Genomic DNA, 13,868 nt, shown 5'->3' with positions numbered 1-13,868 from the left:
GCGCTAAGCAATTTGCTTCCTATCGAATCAATGCTAATGCCTCAACATTTACTATTCTCAATGGAACAAAACTTATCATAAAAAGAATTCTAATCTTCCATGGACGCTAAAGATTCCTCTATAATCTCCTCTATAGTTTCCTCTAGCCTGGGCTATCTACTGAGCAACTGGACTATCAATTATTTTCCTTTATGCAAAATTTGTTGTAGGCGCATTTGTCCTAATGGAAAGCAGTCACTTTACCTACACCTGTTTTTTTTCCTGTTCTGAAATACAATCGCGAACACGGCTGAATATATTTCACCCTTTCAGTGAAACTAAACACAATATCAGCCTGGTCGCCATTGCGCAAAACACTAACATCAATAATCTATTTTTTGACAGCTACTTGCTGGATATTTCCAATGGATAGCGTGGTTTTGAATCCCGGGTGAATTTTCACTTTGTGATTAAGTATTCTGATTGATGCCTGAAACAGAAAATGAGCATAAATTAAGGATAAAACAGCATCAAGCGGTAACTTTATTTTTACACTTCAACACATCTTCACATTAAAGCCCACGCCTAAATATGATATTTTTTGGCATTATGATTGATTGAAATTGAAAAAGTGACATGTTTACAACCCCCTAGATATTAAGAATACTTTTAGTTCCTCCCCTTCCAATGTTGGTGAAATGCAACTACTGGAGAACTGACTTTGTAAAACAAGAAAATTGTTTTTGTATTCTGGTTGAAGTCTACTTTTCATTATTTTTTTTTCCCACCAAGATGAAGAACTACATTTGATGCCTTAAACTGCAGTCTCCGGTCTTAAGACCACCTTGAAAGCATGTTGAGGTTTCGCTTAATAGTGACAGTTCTTCATTACATTTGGCTAGCCCTAGTAGCTTAATCATCAGCATATAACATCAGATGATTCTTTAGCTTTATTAAATTGGTACGGGGGGGGGCTGGTTAAATATAATTTAAGAGGGTGTGTGTTTTACTCAAGGGGGGATTTGGCTAATAAGTTTATGTGGGTGTTTGCTTTGAGGGAGGATTGTCGCTAAGAAGTATTTGGGAATAAACAATCAAGAGAGATAAAACTCTAAAAAAGAAAACTTCAAACGAGACGACGGCCAGTAAAATTAAAAGACTAAAACAACGCGGATATTTCGCCTGTATAAAACAAGGCGTCTTCAGCACAAGATAGAAAATTAAAAGAAAAACTAATCTAAAAACAAATAAAAACCACCACCAAATATAATAAATACAATTGTCGCTACTTATCCACGTAGGGAAAAGCAGCTATGCGAGTTACTTCAATGAGAATCAAAGAGCAACTGAAGAAAATGTATGAAAATTGAAACTTAGTTAATTATTCTGTTGCGAAATAATCCTTTTGTAAGCTAATATTGAAGCAACTTTTTTTGATCTAGTGGGTAATCTTGTCCCCTGGTGATTGTGTAAAATTTTAATTCCCCCATCGACTATTGGTTCATTTTTTAAAAGAATATCATAAATTGGGTCAATATTTAAATTCCCTGTGTCTCTATTTATTGAAATATTAGCAAATATATGTTTTTTAATTTCTATAGCCTCCCTCGCCCACTGAGAAAAACCTCTATCATTAGAAATAGCTGTAGCCTCATCAAATTGTATAAAATGTTCAGGATAAAAGAATGTGTGTTCAGCTAGAGCCGAAACAAAAGTTTCGGGAGGCTTTCTTAGTTGTAGGGTTTTTTCTATTGAGTAGCGATGCTCAATAAATCTTTCAGTAAATTGTTGGTGAGTTCTACCAATATAAAACTTTCTACAGGAACAAGGAATTTTATATACCCCACTAATTAAATCCCCTCGGGTTGAATCCTTCCCAGAATTAAGAAAACTACCTAATGGTCTCACTGATTGGAAACAAGTATCAATGTTATGTTTACTCAAAATTCTTTTAAGCATCTCCCCCAAAGTAGGTACATAAGGTAAAGAAATGAAACGTTTCGGCAAGTCTAATTCTGTGCACTGTGAAACCCCAATAACCCTATTGTTGTGCTTAATGCGTCTATTTTTTATTATTTTATCAATTAATTTAATCGGGTAACTATTACATAATAAAACATCCCTCAAATATAACAATTCAGAATCTAAAAACTCCCGGGAACAAATTCTGAAAGCTCTATCCACCAGTGCAATCACAACCCCTCGTTTCACTGAGATAGGGTGGCAAGAGTGAAAGTTCAAATACCTATCACTGTGGGTAGGCTTTCTATAAACTGAAAAAAGTAAATGGAACTCACTTTTGATCAATAAGATATCCAGAAAAGGTAGTTTATCACTTTCTTCAAACTCCACTGTAAATCTTACGTTTTTGTCAAAACTATTTAAATGTTTATGGAAAAGGTCTAAAGACTCTAAACCGTGTTTCCAAATGCAGACCACATCATCCATGAATCTGCCCCAGAAACAAGGAGAGAGCCTAAAACTGTGTATGGCGGAGGTTTCAATAGATTCCATGAAGAGATTTGCCAACAAAGGGGAGAGAGATGCCCCCATAGCCAAACCAAACACCTGTTTATAAAATTCACCTCTAAAACCAAAATAAAGAGAATGTTCATTTGCAAGAATAACCAATTTCATAATGACTTCAATCTCCAAACTCGCCATGGTCACATCTTCAAATCAAAGTGCTTTTGTAATTTAATCCTTAATATATCCTCGCACTTTTTCACGTTACAATTTGAATACATGGACACTACATCAAAACTACAGAGAATTGAATTCTCCTCCAGTATGAAATTTTTTAACTTATTAGTAAGATCAGTGGAATTTTGTATATATGATTTTTGTGTTCCTAAGAGTGGACGCAATGCCACCGACAACCACTTTCCTAATTTTGCCACTGGTGATGAAAAAGTTGATACAATGGGACGGAGGGGGACTCCCGTCTTATGAATTTTGGGTAAACCATAGATCTTTGGTGCGGAACCTCTTGGATAAAATTTATTATAAAATTGTGGGGTAATGTGTAAATTATTTTTCAGGGACTCCAATTCCTTTCTAATCGATTTTACGTATTTATCCGTAGGATCGAAATCCAATTTCTTGTAAAAAGTGGTATCCGAAATGATTGTATTCATTTTACGATCATAATCATCGGTGTCCATAATTACAATAGTATTGCCTTTATCTGCCCTAGTGATAGTAAGGGTCTTATCCTTTTTCAAATCAGAAAGTATTTTAATGTCATTTTTTATTATATCATTATCAATTTTTATCATGTTAAAAGTCTTAAGTTTCCTTACGATTTCAGCTCTAAGTTCTTGAGGAGCTTCGACTTTATCAATAGAAGCCATAATTCCCGACTCTACCTTAGAAATTATTTTTGAATAAGAAATTGGGGTTGGAAAACAGAATCTAAAACCCTTCGACAAAACTCAATAGAAAAAACCCTACAACTAAGAAAGCCTCCCGAAACTTTTGTTTCGGCTCTGGCTGAACACACATTCTTTTATATTTATTCTTTTATTTGAGAGCATTGTCATAACCTCGTCAATTGCAACTGCTTTATCATCTGAACTAAGGATTTCCCGTTTACCGTCGACACCATATGATTTTGTACCATGTGATAATATAAATACAAAACTACAGGTATGATCCTTCCTATTTGCAAACTCCTTAATTGCACTGCGCATATCCTCGGCCTTGAGATTGTCTTTCACCACCACAGTAAATTTAAGATCATCAAACAGATTCCTCAAGTGTAAAACATCTATTTCTGAGCCCTCTCTTGTCGGAACATAAGAGTTGGTAATTACTAGAACGTTTACTATAAGAACATGCCCTCTTTTTCTATTTAAATCGACTGAGTAGGATTCTTTTACGTTTTTGTTACTTAAATCATAGAAATCTATAGTTGAGGCTCTAATTGAAGAGCACATCTGGTGCTGGCCTATATGTTACATTTTTTTTTCATACAAAACTAATAACCTTTAATGCACTTATAAACCAGGATACAAAAAATATATCGGTTCATCCCCATACTTCGGATGTCTAGAACTTGTCTAAATTTTTCGCGCTTAAGTTGTTCGTCTGTCAGCTTAAACAGAGTAAAAACATCTTTGTTGTAGCAATTCAATTTGAAAACCTTACAAAGGCTCGAAATAAAATGGATCCAAGTTTTTTATCATGGGAAGATGCGCATCCTGGTGCAATCAAAATAACTAGAGTCATATCATCCACTGATATGTTGCTTTCACGAATAGATGGGGTGCCACAAACATTTGGAACTAGATTTGACACTGGATTGGGACTGGGATTAGCAGCTAATCTGTCACAAGTTATTTCACTGCATATATTCACTACTATGCATCGGGGTTTCCCACTCAGATGATTAGCTTCTTTATTTGAGAGTATTGTCATAACTTCGTCAATTGCAACTGCTTTATCATCTGAACAAAGGATTTCCCATTTACCGTCGACACCATGTGATTTTGTACCACGTGATAATATATATACAAAACTACATGTATGATCCTTCCTATTTGCAAACTCCTTAATTGCACTGCGACTGGGACTGGGATTAGCAGCTGATCTGTCACAAGTTATTTCACTGCATATATTCACTACTATGCATCGGGGTTTCCCACTCAGATGATTAGCTTCTTTATTTGAGAGTATTGTCATAACTTCGTCAATTGCAACTGCTTTATCATCTGAACAAAGGATTTCCCATTTACCGTCGACACCATGTGATTTTGTACCACGTGATAATATATATACAAAACTATATGTATGATCCTTCCTATTTGCAAACTCCTTAATTGCACTGCGACTGGGACTGGGATTAGCAGCTGATCTGTCACAAGTTATTTCACTGCATATATTCACTACTATGCATTGGGGTTTCCCACTCAGATGATTAGCTTCTTTATTTGAGAGTATTGTCATAACTTCGTCAATTGCAACTGCTTTATCATCTGAACATAGGATTTCCCATTTACCGTCGACACCTTGTGATTTTGTACCACGTGATAATATAAATACAAAACTATATGTATGATCCTTCCTATTTGCAAACTCCTTAATTGCACTGCGCATATCATCGGCGTTGAAATTGCCTTTCACCACCACAGTAAATTTAAGATCTTCAAACAGGTTCCTCAAGTGTAAAACATCTATTTCCGAGCCCAATCTTGTCGGAACATAAGAGTTGGTAAATACTTGAACGTTTACTATAAGAACATTCCCTCTTTTTCTATTTAAATCGACTGAGTAGGATTCTTTTACGTTTTTGTTACTTAAATCATTGAAGTCTATAGTTGAGGCTCTAATTGAAGAGCACAGCTGGTGCTGGCCTATATGTTACATTTTTTTTTCATACAAAACTTATAACCTTTAATGCACTTATAAGCCAGGATACAAAAAAAAATATATCGGTTCATCATACTTCGGATGTCTAGAACTTGTCTAAATTTTTCGCGCTTGAGTTTTACGTCCGTCAGCTTGAACAGAGTAAAAACATCTTTGTTGTAGCAATTCAATTTGAAAACCTTACAAAGGCTCGAAATAAAACGGATCCAAGTTTTTTATCATGGGAAGATGCGCATCCTGGTGGAATCAAAATAACTAGAGTCATATCATCCACTGATCTGTTGCTTTCACGAATAGATGGGTTGCCACAAACATTTGGAACTGGATTTGACACTGGATTGGGTCTGGGATTAGCAGCTGATCTGTCACAAGTTATTTCACTGCATATATTCACTACTATGCATCGGAGTTTCCCGCTCAGATGATTTGCTTCTTTATTTGAGAGCATTGTCATAACTTCGTCAATTGCAACTGCTTTATCATCTGAATAAAGGATTTCCCATTTACCGTCGACACCATATGATTTTGTACCATGTGATAATATAAATACAAAACTAGAGGTATGATCCTTCCTATTTGCAAACTCCTTAATTGCACTGCGCATATCATCGGCCTTGAGATTGTCTTTCACCACCACAGTAAATTTAAGATCTTCAAACAGGTTCCTCAAGTGTAAAACATCTATTTCTGAGCCCTCTCTTGTCGGAACATAAGAGTTGGTAAATACTAGAATGTTTACTATAAGAACATGCCCTCTTTTTCTATTTAAATCGACTGAGTAGGATTCTTTTACGTTTTTGTTACTTAAATCATAGAAATCTATAGTTGAGGCTCTAATTGAAGAGCACATCTGGTGCTGGCCTATATGTTACATTCTTTTTTTCATACAAAACTAATAACCTTTAATGCACTTATAAACAAGGATACGAAAAATTTATCGGTTCATCCCCATACTTCGGATGTCTAGAACTTGTCTAAATTTTTCACGCTTAAGTTGTTCGTCCGTCAGCTTAAACAGAATAAAAACATCTTTGTTGTAGCAATTCAATTTGAAAACCTTACAAAGGCTCGAAATAAAATGGATCCAAGTTTTTTATCATGGGAAGATGCGCATCCTGGTGCAATCAAAATAACTAGAGTCATATCATCCACTGATATGTTGCTTTCACGAATAGATGGGCTGCCACAAACATTTGGAACTAGATTTGACGCTGGATTGGAACTGGGATTAGCAGCTGATCTGTCACAAGTTATTTCACTGCATATATTCACTACTATGCATCGGGGTTTCCCACTCAGATGATTAACTTCTTTATTTGAGAGTATTGTCATAACTTCGTCAATTGCAACTGCTTTATCATCTGAACAAAGGATTTCCCATTTACCGTCGACACCTTGTGATTTTGTACCACGTGATAATATAAATACAAAACTATATGTATGATCCTTCCTATTTGCAAACTCCTTAATTGCACTGCACATATCATCGGCGTTGAAATTGCCTTTCACCACCACAGTAAATTTAAGATCTTCAAACAGGTTCCTCAAGTGTAAAACATCTATTTCCGAGCCCTCTCTTGTCGGAACATAAGAGTTGGTAAATACTTGAACGTTTACTATAAGAACATTCCCTCTTTTTCTATTTAAATCGACTGAGTAGGATTCTTTTACGTTTTTGTTACTTAAATCATAGAAGTCTATAGTTGAGGCTCTAATTGAAGAGCACATCTGGTGCTGGCCTATATGTTACATTTTTTTTTCATACAAAACTAATAACCTTTAATGCACTTATAAACCAGGATACAAAAAATATATCGGTTCATCCCCATACTTCGGATGTCTAGAACTTGTCTAAATTTTTCGCGCTTAAGTTGTTCGTTCGTCAGCTTAAACAGAGTAAAAACATCTTTGTTGTAGCAATTCAATTTGAAAACCTTACAAAGGCTCGAAATAAAATTTATCCAAGTTTTTTATCATGGGAAGATGCGTATCCTGGTACAATCGAAATAACCAGAGTCATATCATCCACTGATCTGTTGCTCTCACGAATAGATGGGCTGCCACAAACATTTGGAACTAGATTTGACACTGGATTGGGACTGGGATTAGCAGCTGATCTGTCAAAAGTTATTTCACTGCATATATTCACTACTATGCATCGGGGTTTCCCGCTCAGATGATTAGCTTCTTTATTTGAGAGCATTGTCATAACTTCGTCAATTGCAACTGCTTTATCATCTGAACAAAGGATTTCCCATTTACCGTCGACACCATGTGATTTTGTACCATGTGATAATATAAATACAAAACTACAGGTATGATCCTTCCTATTTGCAAACTCCTTAATTGCACTGCGCATATCATCGGCGTTGAGATTGTCTTTCACCAGCACAGTAAATTTAAGATCTTCAAACAGGCTCCTCAAGTGTAAAACATCTATTTCCGAGCCCACTCTTGTCGGAACATAAGAATTGGTAAATACTTGAACGTTTGCTATAAGAACATGCCCTCTTTTTCTATTTAAATCGACTGAGTAGGATTCTTTTACGTTTTTGTTACTTAAATCATAGAAGTTTATAGTTGAGGCTCTAAATGAAGAGGGCATCTGGTGCTGGCCTATATGTTACATTTTTTTTCATACAAAACTTATAACCTTTAATGCACTTATAAGCCAGGATACAAAAAAAATATATCGGTTCATCATACTTCGGATGTCTAGAACTTGTCAAAATTTTTCGCGCTTGAGTTTTACGTCCGTCAGCTTGAACAGAGTAAAAACATCTTTGTTGTAGCAATTCAATTTGAAAACCTTACAAAGGCTCGAAATAAAACGGATCCAAGTTTTTTATCATGGGAAGATGCGCATCCTGGTGCAATCAAAATAACTAGAGTCATATCATCCACTGATCTGTTGCTTTCACGAATAGATGGGTTGCCACAAACATTTGGAACTGGATTTGACACTGGATTGGGTCTGGGATTAGCAGCTGATCTGTCACAAGTTATTTCACTGCATATATTCACTACTATGCATCGGGGTTTCCCGCTCTGATGATTTGCTTCTTTATTTGAGAGCATTGTCATAACTTCGTCAATTGCAACTGCTTTATCATCTGAATAAAGGATTTCCCATTTACCGTCGACACCATATGATTTTGTACCATGTGATAATATAAATACAAAACTAGAGGTATGATCCTTCCTATTTACAAACTCCTTAATTGCACTGCGCATATCATCGGCCTTGAGATTGTCTTTCACCACCACAGTAAATTTAAGATCTTCAAACAGGTTCCTCAAGTGTAAAACATCTATTTCTGAGCCCTCTCTTGTCGGAACATAAGAGTTGGTAAATACTAGAACGTTTACTATAAGAACATGCCCTCTTTTTCTATTTAAATCGACTGAGTAGGATTCTTTTACGTTTTTGTTACTTAAATCATAGAAATCTATAGTTGAGGCTCTAATTGAAGAGCACATCTGGTGCTGGCCTATATGTTACATTCTTTTTTTCATACAAAACTAATAACCTTTAATGCACTTATAAACCAGGATACAAAAAATATATCGGTTCATCCCCATACTTCGGATGTCTAGAACTTGTCTAAATTTTTCACACTTAAGTTGTTCGTCCGTCAGCTTAAACAGAGTAAAAACATCTTTGTTGTAGCAATTCAATTTGAAAACCTTACAAAGGCTCGAAATAAAATGGATCCAAGTTTTTTATCATGGGAAGATGCGCATCTTGGTGCAATCAAAATAACTAGAGTCATATCATCCACTGATATGTTGCTTTCACGAATAGATGGGCTGCCACAAACATTTGGAACTAGATTTGACACTGGATTGGGACTGGGATTAGCAGCTGATCTGTCACAAGTTATTTCACTGTATATATTCACTACTATGCATCGGGGTTTCCCACTCAGATGATTAGCTTCTTTATTTGAGAGTATTGTCATAACTTCGACAATTGCAACTGCTTTATCATCTGAACAAAGGATTTCCCATTTACCGTCGACACCATGTGATTTTGTACCATGTGATAATATAAATACAAAACTACAGGTATGATCCTTCCTATTTGCAAACTCCTTAATTGAACTGCGCATATCATCGGCGTTGAGATTGTCTTTCACCAGCACAGTAAATTTAAGATCTTCAAACAGGCTCCTCAAGTGTAAAACATCCATTTCCGAGCCCTCTCTTGTCGGAACATAAGAATTGGTAAATACTTGAACGTTTACTATAAGAACATGCTCTCTTTTTCTATTGAAATCGACTGAGTAGGATTCTTTTACGTTTTTGTTACTTAAATCATAGAAGTCTAAAGTTGAGGCTCTAAATGAAGAGGACATCTGGTGCTGGCCTATATGTTACATTTTTTTCATACAAAACTAATAACCTTTAATGCACTTATAAGCCAGGATACAAAAAAAATATATCGGTTCATCATACTTCGGATGTCTAGAACTTGTCTAAATTTGTCGCGCTTGAGTTTTTCGTCCGTCAGCTTGAACAGAGTAAAAACATCTTTGTTGTAGCAATTCAATTTGAAAACCTTACAAAGGCTCGAAATAAAACGGATCCAAGTTTTTTATCATGGGAAGATGCGCATCCTGGTGCAATCGAAATAACTAGAGTCATATCATCCACTGATCTGTTGCTTTCACGAATAGATGGTTTGCCACAAACATTTGGAACTGGATTTGACACTGGATTGGGTCTGGGATTAGCAGCTGATCTGTCACAAGTTATTTCACTGCATATATTCACTACTATGCATCGGGGTTTCCCGCTCAGATGATTAGCTTCTTTATTTGAGAGCATTGTCATAACATCGCCATAGTGTAAAACATCTATTTCCGAGCCCTCTCTTGTCGGAACATAAGAGTTGGTAAATACTTGAACGTTTACTATAAGAACATGCCCTCTTTTTCCATTTAAATCGACTGAGTAGGATTCTTTTACGTTTTTGTTACTTAAATCATGGAAGTCTATAGTTGAGGCCCTAATTGAAGAGCACATCTGGTGCTGGCCTATATGTTACATTTTTTTTTTCATACAAAACTAATAACCTTTAATGCACTTATAAACAAGGATACAAAAAATATATCGGTTCATCCCCATACTTCGGATGTCTAGAACTTGTCTAAATTTTTCGCGCTTAAGTTGTTCGTTCGTCAGCTTAAACAGAGTAAAAACATCTCTGTTGTAGCAATTCAATTTGAAAACCTTACCAAGGCTCGAAATAAAATGTATCCAAGTTTTTTATCATGGGAAGATGCGTATCCTGGTACAATCGAAATAACTAGAGTCATATCATCCACTGATCTGTTGCTCTCACGAATAGATGGGCTGCCACAAACATTTGGAACTGGATTTGACACTGGATTGGGACTGGGATTAGCAGCTGATCTGTCAAAAGTTATTTCACTGCATATATTCACTACTATGCATCTGGGTTTCCCGCTCAGATGATTAGCTTCTTTATTTGAGAGCATTGTCATAACTTCGTCAATTGCAACTGCTTTATCATCTGAACAAAGGATTTCCCATTTACGTCGACACCATGTGATTTTGTACCATATTTTAATATAAATACAAAACTACAGGTATGATCCTTCCTATTTGCAAACTCCTTAATTGCACTGCGCATATCATCGGCGCTGAGATTGTCTTTCACCAGCACAGTAAATTTAAGATCTTCAAACAGGCTCCTCAAGTGTAAAACATCTATTTCCGAGCCCTCTCTTGTCGGAACATAAGAATTGGTAAATACTTGAACGTTTACTATAAGAACATGCCCTCTTTTTCTATTTAAATCGACTGAGTAGGATTCTTTTACGTTTTTGTTACTTAAATCATAGAAGTCTATAGTTGAGGCTCTAAATGAAGAGGATATCTGGTGCTGGCCTATATGTTACATTTTTTTTCATACAAAACTAATAACCTTTAATGCACTTATAAGCCAGGATACAAAAAAAAAATATATCGGTTCATCATACTTCGGATGCCTAGAACTAGTCTAAATTTTTCGCGCTTGAGTTTTTCGTCCGTCTGCTTGAACAGAGTATAAACATCTTTGTTGTAGCAATTCAATTTGAAAACCTTACAAAGGCTCGAAATAAAACGGATCCAAGTTTTTTATCATGGAAAGATGCGCATCCTGGTGCAATCGAAATAACTAGAGTCATATCATCCACTGATCTGTTGCTTTCACGAATAGATGGGTTGCCACAAACATTTGGAACTGGATTTGACACTGGATTGGGTCTGGGATTAGCAGCTGATCTGTCACAAGTTATTTCACTGCATATATTCACTACTATGCATCGGGGTTTCCCGCTCAGATGATTAGCTTCTTTATTTGAGAGCATTGTCATAACTTCGTCAATTGCAACTGCTTTATCATCTGAACAAAGTTGGTAAATACTAGAACGTTTACTATAAGAACATGCCCTCTTTTTCTATTTAAATCGACTGAGTAGGATTCTTTTACGTTTTTGTTACTTAAATCATAGAAGTCTATAGTTGAGGCTCTAATTGAAGAGCACATCTGGTGCTGGCCTATATGTTACATTTTTTTTCATACAAAACTAATCACCTTTAATACACTTATAAACCAGGATACAAAAAAATATATCGGTTCATCCCCATACTTCGGATGTCTAGAACTTGTCTAAATTTTTCGCGCTTAAGTTGTTCGTCCGTTAGCTTAAACAGAGTAAAAACATTTTTGTTGTAGCAATTCAATGTGAAAACCTTACAAAGGCTCGAAATAAAATGGATCCAAGTTTTTTATCATGGGAAGATCCGCATCCTGGTGCAATCGAAATAACTAGAGTCATATTATCCACTGATATGTTGCTTTCACGAATAGATGGGCTGCCACAAACATTTGGAACTGGATTTGACACTGGATTGGGACTGGGATTAGCAGCTGATCTGCCACAAGTTATTTCACTGCATATATTCACTACTATGCATCGGGGTTTCCCGCTCAGATGATTAGCTTCTTTATTTGAGAGCATTGTCATAACATCGTCAATTGCAACCGATTTATCATCTGAACAAAAGAGATCCCATTTACCGTCGACACCATGTGATTTTGTACCATGTGATAATATAAATACAAAACTACAGGTATGATCCTTCCTATTTGCAACCTCCTTAATTGCACTGCGCATATAATCGGCGTTGAGATTGTCTTTCACCACCACAGTAAATTGAAGATCTTCAAACAGGTTCCTCAAGTTTAAAACATCTATTTCCGAGCCCTCTCTTGTCGGACCATAAGAGTTGATAAATACTTGAACGTTTACTATAAGAACATGCCCTCTTTTTCTATTTAAATCGACTGAGTAGGGTTCTTTTACGTTTTTGTTACTTAAATCATAGAAGTCTATAGTTGAGACTCTAATTGAAGAGGACATCTGGTGTTGGCCTATATATTACATTTTTTTTCATACAAAACTAATAACCTTTAATGCACTTATAAACCAGGATACAAAAAAATATATCGGTTCATCCCCATACTTCGGATGTCTAGAACTTGTCTGATTTTTTCGCGCTTAAGTTGTTCGTCCGTCAGCTTAAACAGAGTAAAAACATCTTTGTTGTAGCAATTCAATCTGACCCAATAGACTCTACTTGAGATTCAAAATTAGCTTCATTTGAATGAATTGGCTGTGTTTTGGCAAAAACTGTAAAAAAAAATTGCCTGAAAATAAAAGCATTCTCAGAATCGCTATCAATCTTTTGGTATGTATCCTGATTTGTGAACGAAGATGTGGATGGAGCAAGGTTAGGCTTACTCCTATTTACATGTTTCTAAACTATTTTAGGTGATACGGTGCTTGAGTGAATAATACGCGACTGAAGCTCTTCACGATTAGTCCTAAGAAGCCAAGTAACCTTGTTTCTCGCTAGTGTATACGCATGCCATTCACCTGGATCCTCTTGCAACTGAGTATCCGAATGTCCTTGCCTGACTACTATACTATGTTGTGACTCAATATACGACCACCAAAGACTTTTTTTCACGTATTGCTTGGAGTATGAGTCTTGGAAGTTTAGGTTTATTTCTACGATTATTACTTTTGCTGATTTTACGATTTTTTGCTTTTGCTGATGACAGTACTCTTGGCACAACTGATAGAACTGAGTCCAATTTTCGTTCAAAGTTGATATCACTTTTTGAAAGAGTTATTCAGTGGTTTGATGTAAATTATCTTGCCTTAAATGTCGGGAAGTCGTGTTTTCTCATTTTTCTCCAGAGTCTCAAAGACTTGCCCTGACTTAAATAAAATACAAGTATCAAGAGGTGCTCTAAGTAGACCTAAGAATCGTGACATTCAATTCCTTGCCATCTTGCTTGACAAAAATCTTTCCTTCAAGCATCATATTGACCTCTTTAAAATAAAAGTTTCCAGGAGTCTTGGAATCCTTAGAAAGCTCAAACACATATTTCTAAGGTTGAATCTAAGAATCTTGTTCTGCAGCATAGTTCAGTCTAA

The 13,868-nt window shown here is 35.9% G+C and overlaps 5 protein-coding genes across 5 annotated transcripts; all 5 read right to left on the bottom strand.

Moving 5' to 3' along the window:
• Positions 1 to 3,434: 3,434 nt before the first annotated feature.
• On the bottom strand, positions 3,435 to 3,917 carry LOC136043638 (caspase-12-like). Its single transcript, XM_065728541.1, has one exon. It carries the CDS (start codon positions 3,915 to 3,917, stop codon positions 3,435 to 3,437), a length of 483 nt encoding a protein of 160 aa, XP_065584613.1.
• Positions 3,918 to 5,515: 1,598 nt separating this feature from the next.
• Positions 5,516 to 6,199, bottom strand: LOC136043637 (caspase-12-like). The gene has a single exon (XM_065728540.1). The coding sequence runs from the start codon at positions 6,197 to 6,199 to the stop codon at positions 5,516 to 5,518; it is 684 nt and encodes a 227-aa protein (XP_065584612.1).
• Positions 6,200 to 6,393: 194 nt separating this feature from the next.
• Positions 6,394 to 7,077, bottom strand: LOC136043636 (caspase A-like). The gene has a single exon (XM_065728538.1). The coding sequence runs from the start codon at positions 7,075 to 7,077 to the stop codon at positions 6,394 to 6,396; it is 684 nt and encodes a 227-aa protein (XP_065584610.1).
• Positions 7,078 to 7,306: 229 nt separating this feature from the next.
• On the bottom strand, positions 7,307 to 7,954 carry LOC136043635 (caspase A-like). The gene has a single exon (XM_065728537.1). It carries the CDS (start codon positions 7,952 to 7,954, stop codon positions 7,307 to 7,309), a length of 648 nt encoding a protein of 215 aa, XP_065584609.1.
• A 4,147-nt stretch (positions 7,955 to 12,101) lies between these two features.
• Positions 12,102 to 12,785, bottom strand: LOC136043634 (caspase A-like). Its single transcript, XM_065728536.1, has one exon. It carries the CDS (start codon positions 12,783 to 12,785, stop codon positions 12,102 to 12,104), a length of 684 nt encoding a protein of 227 aa, XP_065584608.1.
• Between the last annotated feature and the right edge of the window lie 1,083 nt (positions 12,786 to 13,868).

The sequence above is a fragment of the Artemia franciscana genome, unplaced genomic scaffold, assembly GCF_032884065.1.
Source record: "Artemia franciscana unplaced genomic scaffold, ASM3288406v1 Scaffold_772, whole genome shotgun sequence".
Classification (NCBI taxonomy): Eukaryota; Metazoa; Arthropoda; class Branchiopoda; order Anostraca; family Artemiidae; genus Artemia; species Artemia franciscana.
The sequence above is the reverse complement of the archived record's forward strand: the minus strand, read 5'-3'. Positions and strand labels throughout refer to the sequence as shown.

What these genes read in the sequence shown, in the direction of transcription:
- LOC136043638 (XM_065728541.1), bottom strand. Translation starts at nt 3,917, where the DNA reads ATGTGCTCTTCAATTAGAGCCTCAACTATAGATTTCTATGATTTAAGT.
- LOC136043637 (XM_065728540.1), bottom strand. Translation starts at nt 6,199, where the DNA reads ATGTGCTCTTCAATTAGAGCCTCAACTATAGATTTCTATGATTTAAGT.
- LOC136043636 (XM_065728538.1), bottom strand. Translation starts at nt 7,077, where the DNA reads ATGTGCTCTTCAATTAGAGCCTCAACTATAGACTTCTATGATTTAAGT.
- LOC136043635 (XM_065728537.1), bottom strand. Translation starts at nt 7,954, where the DNA reads ATGCCCTCTTCATTTAGAGCCTCAACTATAAACTTCTATGATTTAAGT.
- LOC136043634 (XM_065728536.1), bottom strand. Translation starts at nt 12,785, where the DNA reads ATGTCCTCTTCAATTAGAGTCTCAACTATAGACTTCTATGATTTAAGT.